The sequence below is a fragment of the Anabrus simplex genome, chromosome 1 (assembly GCF_040414725.1).
Source record: "Anabrus simplex isolate iqAnaSimp1 chromosome 1, ASM4041472v1, whole genome shotgun sequence".
Classification (NCBI taxonomy): Eukaryota; Metazoa; Arthropoda; class Insecta; order Orthoptera; family Tettigoniidae; genus Anabrus; species Anabrus simplex.
Window position 1 is genome coordinate 140,569,533 of NC_090265.1, and position 17,184 is coordinate 140,586,716.

General features: G+C 41.4%; 1 protein-coding gene across 1 annotated transcript in view; it reads left to right on the forward strand.

Moving 5' to 3' along the window:
* The first annotated feature begins 752 nt into the window (after positions 1–752).
* LOC136858114 (roundabout homolog 2) overlaps positions 753–17,184 on the forward strand; it is a 195,557-nt gene continuing 179,125 nt past the window's right edge. The window contains exon 1 of the mRNA XM_068225269.1: positions 753–834. Within this exon, the coding sequence (XP_068081370.1) occupies positions 753–834 (82 nt within the window). The remainder of the gene's footprint in view (positions 835–17,184) is intronic.

A 17,184-nucleotide genomic window follows, 5' to 3' on the forward strand; every position in this document is an offset into this window, starting at 1 on the left:
TCACTCCATGTGGGATTTGTGCTGGCCAAAGCGGAGGCGGGACAGGTTTTTCTTCGGGTATTCCGGTTTTCCCTGTCATCCTTCATTCCAGCAACACTCTCCAGTATCATTTCATTTCATTAGTCATTCATTAATCTTTGCCCCAGAGGAGTGCGACAGGCTTCGGCAGCCGGCACATTTCCTGTCCTCGCCGCTAGATGGGGGCTTCGTTCATTCCATTCCTGACCCGGTCGAATGACTGGAAACAGGCTGTGGATTTTCATTTTCTACAGTTGTGACAATAGAATTTCAAGCGTCTACTACGTACTGCATCAGTAAACTTATCTGTTACCGTGTACGGTTCTGTAGGTTTTTCTTTTAATCCATATGCCATCTGTTATTATTATCATCACTATTATTATTATTATTATTATTATTATTATTATTATTATTATTATTATTATTATTATTATTATTATTATTATTATTATTATTATTATTATAGAAATGGGAAGGAAGTGCCCGTGGCCTTAATTAAGGTATAAGTTCCGGGCCGTTCTTCCTGAAAGGTGATTATAGGTATGTATGTTTAGTTCAAAGTACGTGCTAATGGAAATCGGGCTTCGTAACAACGTACTGTGCGAGAAATCGAAGTTACTTTTGAGCTCCTGAGAGTAGAAAAATATAAGGCGTGATCAAAAGTTTCCGTTTGAGGACATTGTTGCACCGGATATGCAACGTAGCGACTCCGATGCGGGTATATAAGCACGGACATGCAGGCAAAGGGATTACCCCAGGACAGCAGCCGACCAAGGAGCAAACCAGGAGAGGGCCTCAGCGGATCGCGGCAGTCAGGTGAGATTGAAACGTCCCCCTCAGCAGCTCTTGCAGTGTTTCCGCTGTCTGAGGTGGGGCCACCGTCAGGTTAGCTGTGGGCTCCAAGTGAGTTGCAGAGAGGAAGGAGGCCCGGCGTCATGACCCACCCCCTTCCAAGAGGCCCCCGCCTCGGCGGACTTGGCCTCATTCTCCGGGATCGGAGAATGGGTACGAGGGACCCCAAGGAGGTGGTGCCGTGCGACGGACCCTAGTGGTACTCGACGCATGGTCCCGCAGCCGGCAAGGCCCGCGCTAGTCACAGCAGTGCCCAGACGGACTGATCCCCTGGCAGACGGAACGGCGAGGAATAGGTTTATGACTTGTGCATGTTACCTGTTCCTAACTGACACTACCTCTGGACTTTTCCAGCCCACATCCTTGCATGTGCTATCACAAGATGTCAGGTTTTACATGTAGGCTATTTCTCTTTTCTGCCTATTTGGTTTTTCCCTGACCCTTCAATACCATACTTCAACACTACCTTACCTAACACAACTTTGCCGTGGTAACGTGTCTGACATGGAAACCGGCAGATACTCCTTGTATCACTTCCCACTCCTCCCTGCTATCTTTTTCTTCTTCTTCTTCTTCTTAGAAATAATATCATGTCGGAGGTCATGTAGATTGAGTCGATGGTCACGCGGGGGAAGCGGGCTTCGGTCCGCCCCCCCCCCCCCCGCCGAAAAAAAGAAAAAGGGGATTAGTGTGACAGTCGTGTCGTGTCGAGGTGCGTGCGTAAAATGCGGCAACGTGAACTACGGCGACGTTAATATCACATGCGTCCAAACAGGACCAACATGCTGTTATTCTGTTCTTGGCTCCCGAAGGATAAGCACTGCTGGACATCCATCGGGGAATGAATACTGTGTGTGGGGCAGTGTGTATGTTGTGGAATGGTGCACTAAGTTCCATGCGGGTCGCGTTTCGACACAAGACTCCGGTTGTTTTGGGAGGCCAGCCTCATCCATTACGGACAACAACAAGCGGGCGGTGGACGATCCCTATAGCTGATCTCTCTTCATACGATTATCACGCCGTCGGTCCTCTCAAAAAGACCTCGAAGGTTCGGAAATCGGCATATCTCAAGGTTTTCATTTCCTCTCCTTGGATTGTGATTCTTGTGATTTTTACTCTAAGCCTTGTGACAGGCTGCTGACTCAAGCTTTCCTACCATGTTGAAATATCACTCTTTCAACTACAAATCCCAATTATATGAATTATATATTACAATTTTCTTTTTACCATATTTAAATGTACTTGTATTTTAGTATTGAGTTCTAGCTTCTCATGCCTGTTAACCCTAATCTATCAGGCCACAGCTATTCCTCCTATGTCCCATACAGTTCGATCCTCGGAGAGAATTGTCGTCCTGAGTTCATGTACCGGGAGGACATGACAGGGCAGGAGGCATTTATGGACTTCTTCACGCAGCAGGACGCGGTGTTTTACAACACGGGGATCTTCAACCTGGTGCGTCGGTCGGATGAGTGCCTCAGTGCTCACGGCGATTCTGCCTGATTGGCATCCCGATTCAGGACTGTACGGCCGTCGAACGGAAACATTCTGATCGCTCTTTATATGTATTCGATACTACGCTAGCCTTGAATGGCCAGATCTGGTATTGACACGCTGAGTGGTGGTTTGTAGTGTGAGTATACATGACAGATTATAGAGGTTACTAATTGCTTTGCGCGCGTTGCCCACTGAGAATTGCTAATTTTACGCTAGATTAGTGCGGTAAATTAATGGTAAGAAAGCAAACGAGCTTTCCGGGTCACACCATAAGCTCGCAGGCGGGTCAAGTACATCATCCATCATTATTCTTTGTTCTTGTACTTGTGTTCTACATATGAATCTCGTAACTACATATATATGCATTCAAGAATTACATCACACGATTAAAAGTTAAATATTTCTATCTGAGAAATACAGAATATACGCTGCAGGGATATTCATACGTTGTGTACAGTGATTAGTATGCGCCCCGAGTATATAATAATCGTTTCTCCACACTCAGTGAGTGGCCACGTGGTTTGGGGTACGTAAATGTTAGCTTGCATTCGCGAGATAGTGGGTTTGAATCACACTGTCGGCAGCCCTGAATGTGATTTTCCGTGGTTTCCTATTTTCACACCAGGCAAATACTGGGGCTGTACCTTAAAATTAAGGCCACGCCACTTCCTTCCCACTCCCATATCTTTACTCTCCCACCGTCGCCATATAAAATCTAGCTGTGTCTGTGTGACATAAAGCAAGTTGTATACAATAAAATATATAGGCCTATAATTAAAAGGCGATCCGGCGATACACCTTGCCCGGCAGTTAAACTGCGCGCCTTCTCTAAGACCATCTATGTAAACAAACTTGAACTGGTGTACTACAAGATACTTTGGTCTTCAACTGTTAGATGTCTCTACCATCGGTTTAATTGCTCCCTCTAGCGGCATAAACTATAATTATTCCATAAATAAATATCTATTTCCAATGTTTATTAACCTGGTTCTTAGGATTGTTTTTTTTTTAATGTACCGAGGTTGTCAACACTTCCGCTGGTTCCTCCTCTATTGAAATCAACCTATCAGACTTTTTGATATATCTTCTTTAGCCGATTAAAACCGGCGGTGTGTATAGAAATCCAGTCTATCAGTAAAGAGTTCTGGAAGTACCATAAGAGCAGGGTGCCTTAGGGCCATTAATGTCTTAATTACTGCAGTGATTGTGAATGCGGCGTGTCCTAAGGGAGGCAGGGGCGCGGCCTGCGTGAGGAAGGCCCAGCGACTCAAGGTAATGGCAGAATTTTCATAGATATGTGATAGCTCCTGCGGATAGTGTGAGGGGAAGGTGTCAACCTCTTTTATTTAATGTAAATTTGTAAATTTGCTGGTTTAAATGTAGAATTGTCGGCAAGTCTGAGGACTCTGTTCTATTCCCTACTGGGAAATATGTAAGGTAAGGTTCCCATTCAACTTGGCATGGAGTGCCTAAAGTTTTCTATACCCCTAAATTTCTTAAAACTTATTTAGCATTCATTTTTCTCATTTAGTCACCTCGGTGTAGTATAGGATTAGCCTCTGTATCTTCGGCACATAAGCCCACTTAAGGTTTTAACTATTTTTATAAGGGGGACAGGTGTTTCGCCTCCTAACCTTTTGTTTATGGTCGGTCATGTCCAACTTTTTATTTTTACACCAAGGCCACTTAGTATGGGCAAGTATGTCCCTGTACATTTATTCCTGTGTGTAAGGATTTTCCTAGAGTTAGTTCCCTTTGGGTATAGTGAACCCTATAACTGTTGAGCAATAGATAAGTCCACATCGGGGCAACTGGGTGTAAATACTTTAATACTGAGGGCAGCCGATACGTTGTCAGGTGGAACTTAAGAGCGCCATAAGAAATGGATGCCTCTGCGAGGCTTGCCTATGGTACTTTCGGAGCGCAGACCTCTATGTTGTGTAAATGATCGCAGCAAAACATGATCTTGGAAAGTATTGTTCCTGTCAAGAGCTATAAGGCTCTTTTTAATGTAAATAAGCAAATTGATAATTATCTCAAGTTTTATACCTGATGTTAGGACTTATAAGTCCCCTATATTGTTAGAGCTGACGAACTCATTAATATTGTTGTTATTCATTCAGATTTTCTATTTCTCAAATTTTAAACTAGAAAAACAAAAACGTAGGAATTAAAATTTCAAAATTTGTTAAGTTCTCCTCTAGATAATTCCTTGTCCAGCCATTCAACCCACACGCTCCTATCCCTCTATGAACCACGGTATTTCCTTGACAAACAGTATTATCCTAAAAGACACAAATATGTCTTATATCGTCTCAAATTACGATGGGGTAAGACAAGGCTAGGACTGAGAAGGAAGTGACCGTGGCCTTAAAATACAGCCCACCGGGCGAGTTGGCCGTGCGGTTAGGGGCGCACGGCTGTGAGCTTGCATCCGGAAAATAGTGGATTCCAATCGCACTGTCGGCAACCCTGAAGATGGTTTTCCGTGGTTTCCCAATTTCACACCAGGCAAATGTTGGGGCTGTACCTTAATTAAGGCCACGGCCGCTTCCTTCCAACTCCTGGGCCTTTCCTATACTATCGTCGCCATAAGACCTATCTGTGTCGGTGCGACGTATAACCACTAACAAAATACAGCCTAGCATTTATTTGGTGGGAAAGTGGGAAACCACAGGAAACCATTTCAGTGCTGGCAACAGTGAAATTCGAATAGAACCCAGCATCTCCCAAATGCAAGCAATTATCTACCCGCATCCAACCGTGTAACCAACTCGCTCGATATAGACACTTTTAAAATAATAATAATAATAATAATAATAATAATAATAATAATAATAATAATAATAATAATAATATTTTTTTCGTTCTTCAAACTACAGTATTTCCACGATATTCAGAGATGTCAACATGATGGAATTCTGTACCATAGGAGTTCTTTTACGCGCTAGTAAATCTAACCGACACGAGGACGACGTATTTCAGCACCTTCAAATAATACCAGACCGAGGCAGAATCGGCCATGTCGAAAATAAGAAGGAAATGCAATTTTTACATTTCCATGATGGACAAACGGACGGACAGACACTGCCTTTGAGCTCGGAAGACTTGCAAGTAAGGAGACGAACAACTCGATTAAGCGAAATGTTCCGAGCTGTCAGTGGAGAGATGGCCTGGATTAACAAGAAGTGGCCAAAATCCCAGATCCGACTGGAATCGAACCCGGGGTCCTCTATACCAAAGGCTGCGACGCTGCCATTCAGCCAAAAATCGAATAAAGAATCTAACTCACATCCGTACCTTTGAAAACTAAGGAAGGGATCCATCATTTTTTAGATGACAAGAGAGACGTTGAAGTTGGGAAGTCCAGCTCTGACCACATTACTCATCATTTACAACACAGGATTGTGTGTACACCCAGCGTACCCATTGAGTCACGACAGATGAGGCTCATGAATTAAGAGAGTCTAACTTGATTACTAAATGACACATACCAAGGGTCCAGTGCGTTCCAGACCTACGCACCCCTGGATGATCCGACCAATGAGGACTTCATTTGTAGGTGGTGTACCTCGTGAGTGCAGCGGTTAATTTTCACTCATTAAAGCACTGAAAAGTAAACCAATATTAGTACATCCGTTACTTCTGAACATTTCGAAACATCCTTTAAGCAATGTCATAACCAAAGAGGATAGAATAGAATAAGAGATGAAACTCAATGATAAATTTCGGTTCCAAGCCACTTGGCGCTAGTAATTTTAGTCTCTTTTCCGAGATAGCGCCACAGTGTGCATTCTGGTGCAATACCTTAGTATTACTATCAACAGATAGCGCGGAGATTTAACATCCGGCGCAGTGACGCACTTCTGGGTATGCTTACGGCTCCTCCCCCCTCCTTTCCCTGCCACTCGCCCCCCCCCCTCGGCAAACGGCGATAATAATGCAGTTCTACTACTTCCATGCCCCATACATTGTAATTCATATATTTTTATTTCCAAGTACTTACTACGTTGTAAATAATGATCTGATACCCCTAGTTCGTATGGCATACTATGTTACTGAGAACATAACCACACACCTCAAAGCAGCTTTAACTTCAAATGAATGATTGACACATTAACACAAAGCTGATATTATAACAAATAAGAAATCCCTTCGAAAGCAAGACAACAGAGCACACCATGTACAAGACAATGGGGTATCACATCAATATCCAAGTACCACATGAAAATAAAAATAACAGAATTAAATGCACTGAGACAGGAAATATATAGAACTACATTAATAGAACCATTCAGCTTTCAGCCCCTGATGTGTACTCAAACAGGAAATACAGGATTTCAGGAGGACTGGCGAAGATATATTTCAAATAAACAAGCACAAGGAACTAACATTTACATCACAAGCACATGAGCACTTGGAATTCAAACAACACAAATACTGTAGCATCCTGCATCATGGGAACTATCGATTAAAATCGATATAAGTTCGAACAAGGTTAATCGATTGGGTAAAGTCGAATTCGATGCAATTCAGCAATATTATCTCCACAATGCTTGACGTTTTATGACTAATTAATTCGTTAGAAGTGCCCACTGATTGAGGTTAGACTTGAAATACTTTAAATACTTCACTTCGAGACAAACTGCCTTTAATTATTAACAACGCTCATTTCATGCTTACTTGCGTGCCATCTACAGAACGTGTATATAACTATGTACACGTTATGAATGACCTCCAGCGCCATCTAGAAAAAGAGACTGAAACTACCTGAAGCTAGCTACAGATTGGAACCAAAAGCCCTATTAGAGTTTCACTGGTCATAACAGCTTAGGCCAGGGATGTCAAACTCAAACTGGTGTGCGGGCCACAGACTGAGACAAAAACATTTCAATTTATAATATAAGCCTGTATATTTCATTGAAATTGTTATAATATCATCATCATATTCTAAAGGCTAAGCCTTGTCGCTGTCTATCTTGAGCCAGTCTTTTCAACTCAGCGTAGGTCTTGCACTTCATCCTCAGAAGCAGGTTCTTGAAGTAAGACACTCTGGGGCGTCCTCTTCCTCTTTTTCCAGCAAATTTTCCTTCAATGATATTACAAAGGAACTCCTCATGCCGCAGAATGTGACCAATAAATTTTATTTTCCGTTTTTCAATTTCGGTTATCAGACTCCGTTCTTCTCTTATCTCTCTGAGGACTTCGGTATTGCTCTTCATTTCCGTCCAACTTATCCTCTGCATTCTTCTCTAGATCCACATTCCAACTGCCTCTGTTTTTTTCTTTTCTTGCATTCCTAATGTCCAGCTTTCGCAACCATACAGAAGCACGCTCCATACAAAGGCCTTTCGAGTTTGAATATCTATATGTTTGTTGGTCAGCAGATGCCTTTTATCTTGGAATGCTCTCTTTGCCATGGCTATCCTCTTCGTGACTTCTGATATGCTCCGATTGTCACTCGTGATCAGGGTTCCTAGGTAGCAAAACTGTTTCACTTGTTCTATTTTATCAGGGCCAATTTTTAAGTGTGTTACAGGTGTTTTCTTGTATTTACATATTGTCATGTTTTTTTTTCCTTGTATTAATTTTGAGGTTCCATTGCCTAAAGTTTCTGCTAATATGTTGATCATTCTCTGCATACTTTTACCTGTTTCTGCTAGTATGGCAATATCATCAGCAAATCTTATAGAGTGTACTTGTTTGCCATTAATTTTGATCCCCGTTGTTTTCTCCTTCATGACTGCGATGGCTTTTTCGATGAACATATTGAAGAGATAAGGAGACAGTGGACATCCTTGCCTAACTCCTCTTCTTATTTTGGCAGTTTTCTTTGTCCCACTGATTTCTAAATCAGTGTTCTGCATTCTATGTAAATTTAGTATAAGGCGTCTATCCTTTCAATCAGTTCCTGCTTTTTTCATGGTAACAAAAAGTTGTTCCCAGTCTACTCGATCAAAAGCTTTCTCTAAGTCGACAAAGGTCACGTATACTTTCCTATTCTTCTCAATTCTTCTCTCCAGAATCAAACGTAATGCCAGAATTGCTTCCCTAGTACCCCTCCCTGATCGAAATCCAAACTGGTCATTATCGATATAGTGTTCTAACTTCCCTTTAATTCTACTCTTGATGATGTTGAGCAGTATTTTTGAAGCATGAGACAGGAGAGCGACAGTTCGATAATCTGAACAGTCCGTGGCATTCCTCTTTTTTGGTATTGCAACAGTTCTGGTTTTACTAAAGTCAGGTGGAACTACGCCATTCTCCATAGCAATGGGACACCAGCTGAAAAAGGTAACGTTTCATATCGTCACCCAAGTGTTTCAGAAGTTCTGCTGGAATTTTATCTGGACCGGGTGCTTTCTTTTCCTGAAGACTGTGTAGTGCTGCATTAAACTCTGAAGATGTGATTGAGGGACCCTTTCTGCATTCGTCTATCTCGTGTTCTTTTTCAATGTAGCTGGTTGTATTATTTACATCGTTTCCTTGGTACAGGTCTTCAATGTATTCTTTCCAACGTTCACAGATTTCTTCTGTGTTGAACAGGAGATTTCCCATATTATCTCTGACTATGGAGCTTCTGGTTTTTGGTTTGTGTTGTAGGATTCTGATACTGAAATATGCCTTTTCCACCTGTCCTCTGATCATGTCCTTTTCTATAATCTCGTTTGTCTCCTTCATCCAGTTCTCCTTTGCTTCGCGAAACTGTGTTGTGATCTGATTTCTAATTTCTTTGTACCGTTCTTTATTCCCTACTCTCTTCTCCTTATTCCTTTCGCGAATAAGGTTTATGATTTCATCAGTCATCCATGGCTTCCTCGGCTGTAACTGTCTTCTTCCCAGCACTTCCTCAGCAGCTTCAGTTATACCATTCCTTATTTCCTCCCATTTCGCACTGTCATGAAAAGTCTCTGCTAACTGATTAGTTTTCATTTTGTATGCCTTTTGTATGCCAGTGTTCTTTAAACTTTGTGTGTTCCATTTGTGCTGGGTCAATTTCATATTCTTCTTTGGCTTAATGTCACACTTGGCTAATACAAGATTGTGGTCGCTGTCCACATCAGGTCCTGGATAGCTGTGGCTGGATTTAATCTGGTTTCGATATCGCTGTCTGACTAATATATAATCAATCTGATATCGTGCATTATCTCCAGGTGCTTTCCATGTGTATCTTCTTCGGACAGGTACTTCAAAGAATGTGTTTGTTATAACCATATCATGCTGTTCACAAAATTCTAATAGTCTCTGACCTCTTTTGTTCGTGTTCCCTAGTCCGAATTTACCAGCATATTTCAAGTTGCTATGTGAACCAACAGAGGCATTGAAATCGCCCATTATGACCACATTATCTTTATTTCCCATGAGTTCCAACAAGCTTTCCATTTGCTCGTAGACTGTCTCAACCTCTTCATCGGAACTGTTAGAAGTTGGGCAGTATACCTGAATGATCACTAGATCAACTGGAGTGGCTTTCACTTTGATCATCATCAATCTGTCACTTACATGATATGTGTTTATCACGTGACTGGACCATTTTCTTCGCAAGATAATAGCCACTCCATTCATTCCCGACTTTTCACTTCCACTGTAAATTATTCTAAATTCGTCTGAACAGAAGTCCCCGTTTCCTGACCACCTTTTTTCACATATTCCTATAAATATCAAGTGCTGTTTCTTGCATTGCGATTTTGATTTCTTCTAGTTTTCCTGTTCTTAGCAACGTTTTCACATTCCAAGTTTCTACATTGAATTTATTACGCACTTTCCTGCAAGGATTTCGTTGGATGACGACCTGAGAGGCCTTGCAGCCATCCCCTCTCCTACCGGATCTTGGGTTCCGAAGTCCATGATCAGTATTTACAGTTTCGCTCAAGCTTCTATCCATGACTGCTAATCTTGGGATTTTGCTTGTGCAGTGGTTTCCCGTTGCCTTCTGCACATCAGGTTAACAGCCCCCCCCCCCCCAACCTGGAGAACAGACGCTGCCCACAAGCCGCCCACTATGGGTCAGACGCTTGCAGTTATGAATTCCAGTGGCATTTCCTCCACTGAGGGTTCATCGCCCTACTAAGAGGACTCCTCCGCCCGAAGCCGTTGGTCCCCTCAGTTGGCTGGGTTATTTCCCGCCGCCCAACGCTCGGCGTTGAGACGCTGGCTGTACGGCCTACTCAATTACCGTAGCAGGATATACCTGGCCAGACAGGATGTTATAATCTATATATATAAAATAACTTGTCCTGACTGACTGACTGACTGACTGACTGATTCATCATCGCCGAGCCAAAACTACTGGACATAAAGAAATGAAATTTTGGGGATATATTCATATTAAGATGTAGGTGCTCGCTAAGAGAGGATTTTTGGATATTCCTTCGCTAAGGGGAGGAAAAGGGGGGTGAAATTTTAAAATGAGTGTATCTATATCTCAAAACTTTAAACGTTTACAGATGTAAAAATTGGTATTTAGAATCTCCTTTAAAAATAAGGAAACACGTATATTTTTGTTTTCAGAAAATCCCAATAGGAGGGGTGAAAAAGGGTGAGAATGGGAAAAAATGGGTTGAATGCCTTTAATCAGGATATCGGTACTTATATCTCAGAAACTGAAGATATTACAGCCCTGAAAATTGGTACTTTTGATCTCTTTTAAAAATAAAGAAACACGTATTTTTTGTTTCTGGAAAATCCAATTAATGGGAGGGTGAAAAGGGGGTGAATTTTTAAAATGAGTGAATCTATATCTCCAAACTTTTAAAGTTTGCAGATGTAAAAATTGGTATTTAGAATCTTCATTAAAAATAAAGAAACACGGATTTTTTTGTTTTCAGAAAATCCCAATAGGAGGGGTGAAAAAGGGTGAAAATGGGGAAAAATGGGTTGAATGCCTTTAATCATGATACCGGTACTTATATCTCAGAAACTGAAAATATTACAGACCTGAAAATTGGTACTTTTGATCTCTTTTAAAAATAAAGAAACACGTATTTTTTTGTTTCTGGAAAATCCAATTAATGGGAGGGTGAAAAGGGGTTGAATTTTTAAAATGAGTGAATCTATATCTCCAAACTTTTAAAGTTTGCAGATGTAAAAAGTGGTATTTAGAATCTTCATTAAAAATAAAGAAACACGTATTTGTTTGTTTTCGGAAAATCGCAATAGGAATCGTGAAAAGGGGTGAAAAAGGGGTTGAATGCCTTTAATGAGGCTACTTATATCTCAGAACCTGAAGATATTACAGACCTGAAAATTGGTGTTTGGGATCTCTTTTAAAAATAAAGAAACACGTGTTTTTTTGTTTTTGGAAAATCCAATTAATGGGGGGTGAAAAGGGGGTGATTTTTTAAAATGAGTGTATCTATATCTCAAAACTTTTAAAGTGTATGGATGTAAAAATTGGTATTTAGAATCACCTTTAAAAATAAAGAAACACGTATTCTTTTGTTTTCGGAAAATCAAAATAGGAAGGGTGTAAAAGGGTGAATAATGGGTTGAATGGCTTTAATGAGGCTACTTATATTTCAGAACCTGAAGATATTACAGACCTGAAAATTGGTATTTTGTATCTACTTTAAAAGTAAAGAAACACTTATTTTTTCGTTTTTGTAAAATCCAAATATTGGGGGGTGAAATGGGGGGGTGAAATTTTTAAAATGAGTGTGTCTACATCTTAAAACTTTAAAATTTACAAATGTAAAAAATGGTAGCTAGAATCTCCTCTAAAAATAAAGGAACACGTATTTTTTTGTTTCCTGTAAATCCTAATAGGAGGGGTGTAAAAGGGTGAAAAATGGGTTGAATGCCTTTAATGAGGATACTTATATTTCAGAACCTGAAGATATTACAGAACTGAAAATTTGTATATGGGACCTCCTTTAAAAATAAAGAAACACGTATTTTTTAGTTTTTGGAAAATCCAATTAATGGCGGTTAAACAGGAGTGACAAATTGGGGTGAAATTTTTGTAAGACTATATCTACAGAATATCTTGGAAACGTAAAATGTTACAGACGAAAAAAGTGGGTGTTTGGAATCTCCTGTAAATGTAAGGAAACATAGGTGATTTGTTTTTGGAAACTCCAATTAAGGGGAACTCAAAAGGGGTGAAATTTTAAAATGAGAATTTTTACAGTATATCTAAAAAAACTTAACATGTTACAGAAGTGAAAAATGGTATTTTTTACCTCTATTAAACATAACGAATCGTGTATTTTTAGTTTTTTTTTTTTGCTACGGGCTTTACGTCGCACCGACACAGATAGGTCTTATGGCGACGATGGGATAGGAAAGGCCTAGGAGTTGGAAGGAAGCGGCCGTGGCCTTAATTAAGGTACAGCCCCAGCATTTGCCTGGTGTGAAAATGGGAAACCATGGAAAACCATCTTCAGGGCTGCCGATAGTGGGATTCGAACCTACTATCTCCCGGATGCAAGCTCACAGCCGCGCGCCTCTACACGCACGGCCAACTCGAAAACGGCCATACCATGTTGAATTTTTAGTTTTCGGAAATACCACTTGGGTGGTGGGGGGTGGGTAAAAGTGACTGAAAATGGTGTTGAATTCTTTTAATTAGGCTACTGATATCTCAAAAATGAAGATATTACAGACGTGAAATTTGATATTTGCAATCTGCTTTAAAAGTAAAGAACGACGTATTCTCGGAAAATCCAATGAAGGGGGGGTGAAAGAATTGAAAATTTAATTGACTTAATTGTATGAGAATGCATACATCTAATAAAAACTAAAGTTGTTACAGACGTGAAAATTCGTATTTCGATCTCCTTTAAAAAAAAAAAAAAAAAAAAAAAACGCCTTTTGGTGGGGAAAACCATCTTGGAGGGTGGGAGTGTAAAGGAATTGAATTCCTTTCATGAGGACACATAAATCAAAAACTGAAAAAGTTAGAGTCGTGATAATTGGTATTTAGAAGATATTTTACTATTAAAGAAACAAGTATTTTTTGCGGGAAAATTCACTTAAGGGGGGGGGGGGAGTAGTGTGAAATGAAGTGAAAAAAGTAAATTATTTTTATGGGGATACTTATATCTCAAAACTGAAGGCAATAGACGTGAACATTGGTGTTTGGAATCACCTTTAAACATAAAGAAACAAGCCTTCTTGTAATTTTTTTTGTGGGGGGGGGGGGGGGGTGAGTGTGGCGGTAAATAAACTTAACGGCGGTGGGGTGTAGAAGGAGGTGAGACCTATTGATTTTACTGTTCTTAATGTACTTATAAGTATCCTCCGTTGTTCAGGCGGCAGCGCGCCGGCCTCTCACAGCTGGGTTCCGTGGTTCAAATCCCGGTCACTCCATGTGATATTCGAGCTGGAAAAAACGGAGGCGGGACAGGTTTTTCTCCGGATACTCCGGTTTTCCCTGTCATCAGCCATTCCAGCAACACATAATAGTAATAATAATAATAATAATAATAATAATGTTCTGGACCGTCGTCAAATGTGCGGACCGCGGTGGAAACGGGTCCTGGACGGGTAATGACTAGGAATGCAGTCCGGCCGCGGGTTCAGTCCCGCCAAAGCACCCAATATGACACCACGCCGGATCTTCTGAAGGATTTTATACATATTAAAATGATTATAGGAAAAGATGGCAAAGATTTACGGACCCAACTGACCGGGAGGAATACCTGAGCCTAGCCCGGGAAGTACGAAATCGATTCCTGGAAAGGAAGATTGAAAAATGGGAGGAAACGTGCAGTAATCTAATAGAAAATGAGTCAGATCGGGAATTTCGGTGGATTCTCGCAGAAAACGAGTCTGATCGCGAATTTCGGCGGATTATATATCTAAAACAATAAGCATTCAATTATAAATTTCAGTATAATACCGTAGCGAAGCACGGGTATCTTGCTAGTATAAACATATATAAATAAAGTTGTAGGGGGTCCTCTGTCTCTAATATCGTTTATTTTGTCAATTTTTCAGATATTTATCCGTTTTAAGTCACTTCAAGACCGAATCGGTGGTTTTTAGCTTTCGTGTCTGTTTTTCTGTCCGGCTGTTCCACCATCACGGCGAAATGACTGGATAGATCCCGGCCAAACTTCATATTTAGAGTATACTCATCCAGGAGCAGGTTCAGATATGCAAATAATTTAAAAATCACTGAATAGACGGGTTTATACGAAAACCGGAACAGTTTTTCTAATTTTCTCTTATACTACTGATTTATGTAAAATCCGAAAGACGGTATGTGAAACGTATCTTCATTTCAAACAACTTACTTTTGTTATGTACATAATTTCGCTTACTCTTCAAATGGCTGAGAAAATGACTACTGTATTTTCTGCGGGTTTCATGCTCTGCATTGAGTTACCGACAACGAACCTACCGGTCACCACGGCAACGTCTCTGGCTGCTTGCCACAGGGAGGTAACGTAACGCCATTTTCGTCATTATTCGTGTAAACTCGTGGTTGTTCGTTGGGTAGAAAGCGAGACAGACGTCAAGCTGACATTCTGCGGGATATTTGCGGATTATCGTTGGAGGTTACAATCGTCTTCGAATAGATCTAAGGGTGGTTGTTAATACTTCAACAGTACGTGGAGTGTAGCCCATTATTTCACACCGTAAAGTGTTTTCTGGTATTTGCTATAGTTTTTACTGTATTTCTCTTCTACTTCCGTTTTCTGCTTTGATTTCTTGTCTCTGCCTTGCCTCTTTTGGCCTAAGTAATAACACCGTAAATCTGCAAAACGCCAGGAAGTTATTTCAGTGGTTCATAGATGGCCGAAATCGAAGAAAGAAAGAAAGAAAGGAAGGAAGGAAGGAAGGAAGGAAGGAAGAATGAAAAACCTAATAATAATGTTATTACGCCCCACTAACTACTTTGACGGTTTTCGGGAAGCTGTGATGTCGAAAATTTTCCCCCAGTAAATCTACCGACACGAGGCTAACTTATTTGAACACCTTCAATGACCCAGGATCGAACATGCGAAATTTAGCTAAGAAGGTCATCTCTACCACCTGAGCTACTGAGGAAGATTAGTAGAAGTGGAGATGGAATGAGCCCAGACTCGCTCATTGCACGGCTCTACCAACCACCTACCCCGTGGTCGCTCCTGAACAACAGGGACGACGATGATCAGATATAACATGAAAAAAGAAAAGCTTAATCTGAGCCATAATGAAGGAAAGATAATTCTGGGAGAAGAGACTAAGAAGACCCGATCCAGTATAGGAATTATAGTGAAAAGAAGAAACGGAAGAAGAACTGCTTACCACGAACCTACTACGCTGGCGTAACAGGGTGGGGGGGGGGGAGAGGTGTTACTCCCACGTGGCGCGTCCCAGGTGGCGGATAGGAGGGTCCTAACTGCCTTGCCAGCTGACTTGAGCGAAATAAAATAGCTCTCGCGGTCCAAACACACAAGCCCCTGTCGGTGGGGGACGGTACACCCACGGTATCCCCTGCCTGTCGTAAGAGACGACTGCAAGGGGCGACCAAGGGATGATTAAGAAGCATGAGCCTCCTTGTGATTATTACTATCACGTGAAGAACAGAAAGCGTCGCCTTTACTTGCGAGTAGTACCACAATGCTAGGTACACAATAGGTTTGTGATTAGTGGTTCACTTTGGGTTTACAGTACCTGTGATTAGTACCGCTATATGATTATATGCGAAACACCACGGGCTTACGGTGCCCGCGATTAGTACCATTATGTGAGGAACACCACGGGTCTGGGCGGGATAGTTCGGGTCCCTGTGATTAATACACCTAGGTGAGGAATACCATAGGTCCGCGTTACCTGTGCGACGTACATTACTTGTGAGTAGTACCATAACGTGCGGAACACCGTGAGTTAACGTTACTTTTGATTAATACCGCTACTTGAGAAATACAATGGTTCTACTTTACTAGCGATAAGTATCATTATGAGGGGCCGTTGACCTGGATTTTGGACCCTCTTAAACAAGCATAATCGATTCAGGATTTTGCTTTGGAAGCAGTCCCTTGATCAGTAATACTATTGTTTTAAGGTAGTTTCTGGGAAGGTGGGGCATTGCGGATCGCACCCACTGATTGTTTTAAGTTCATATTCATGCATTGTTCATCGCATCGTTGTCTTTTTGAATTCTAGTCGGTGGACCGGTTTTGGAATTATTTTTTAACTTTCAGTATTGTGAGTTGGATCCGCTGATTATTTCTAATTCATATTTATTCATTCATTCATCATCACGTTTTGAATTCTGGTCAGCGGAAGACTTATGGACTTTGAATTTTTCATTACATTTCGTCTCATTTCGTACCATTAAGGGGCGATGACCTAGATGTTAGGCCTCTTTATAAACAAGCATCCTCATCAAAATCTGCTCAGCTCCATTTGTCATTTTTTTTTTTTTTTTGCTATTTGTTTTACGTCGCACCGACACAGATAGATCTTATGACGACGATGGGAGAGGAAAGGCCTAGGAATGGGAAGGAAGCGGCCGTGGCCATAATTAAAGTACAGCCCCAGCATTTGTCAAGTTTAGGGGGATGGCCGTTTACTATAGAAAGTGGTCTGGTTATGTATTCAAACTTTCCGCTGGTGGATGTATTGACGCGCTCCCACAGGTCTACCGTGGCTCTACATCTCTGCATTCCGACCGACCAATCGAACAGAGGAACGGTGGCCACGGCTCTACACCTCTACATTCGGGAGACGGAGAGGGGCTGGTCTCCACCGTCAGCTCTCCTGAGAAAGTGTTCCGTGGTTTTCCATTCTCCTGTACGAACGCGAACGCCGGGGCAATTCCTAGTATAGACCACCGCCGCCAACCCTCCCACATTCACCACAAATCTTCCAATACAAATACCC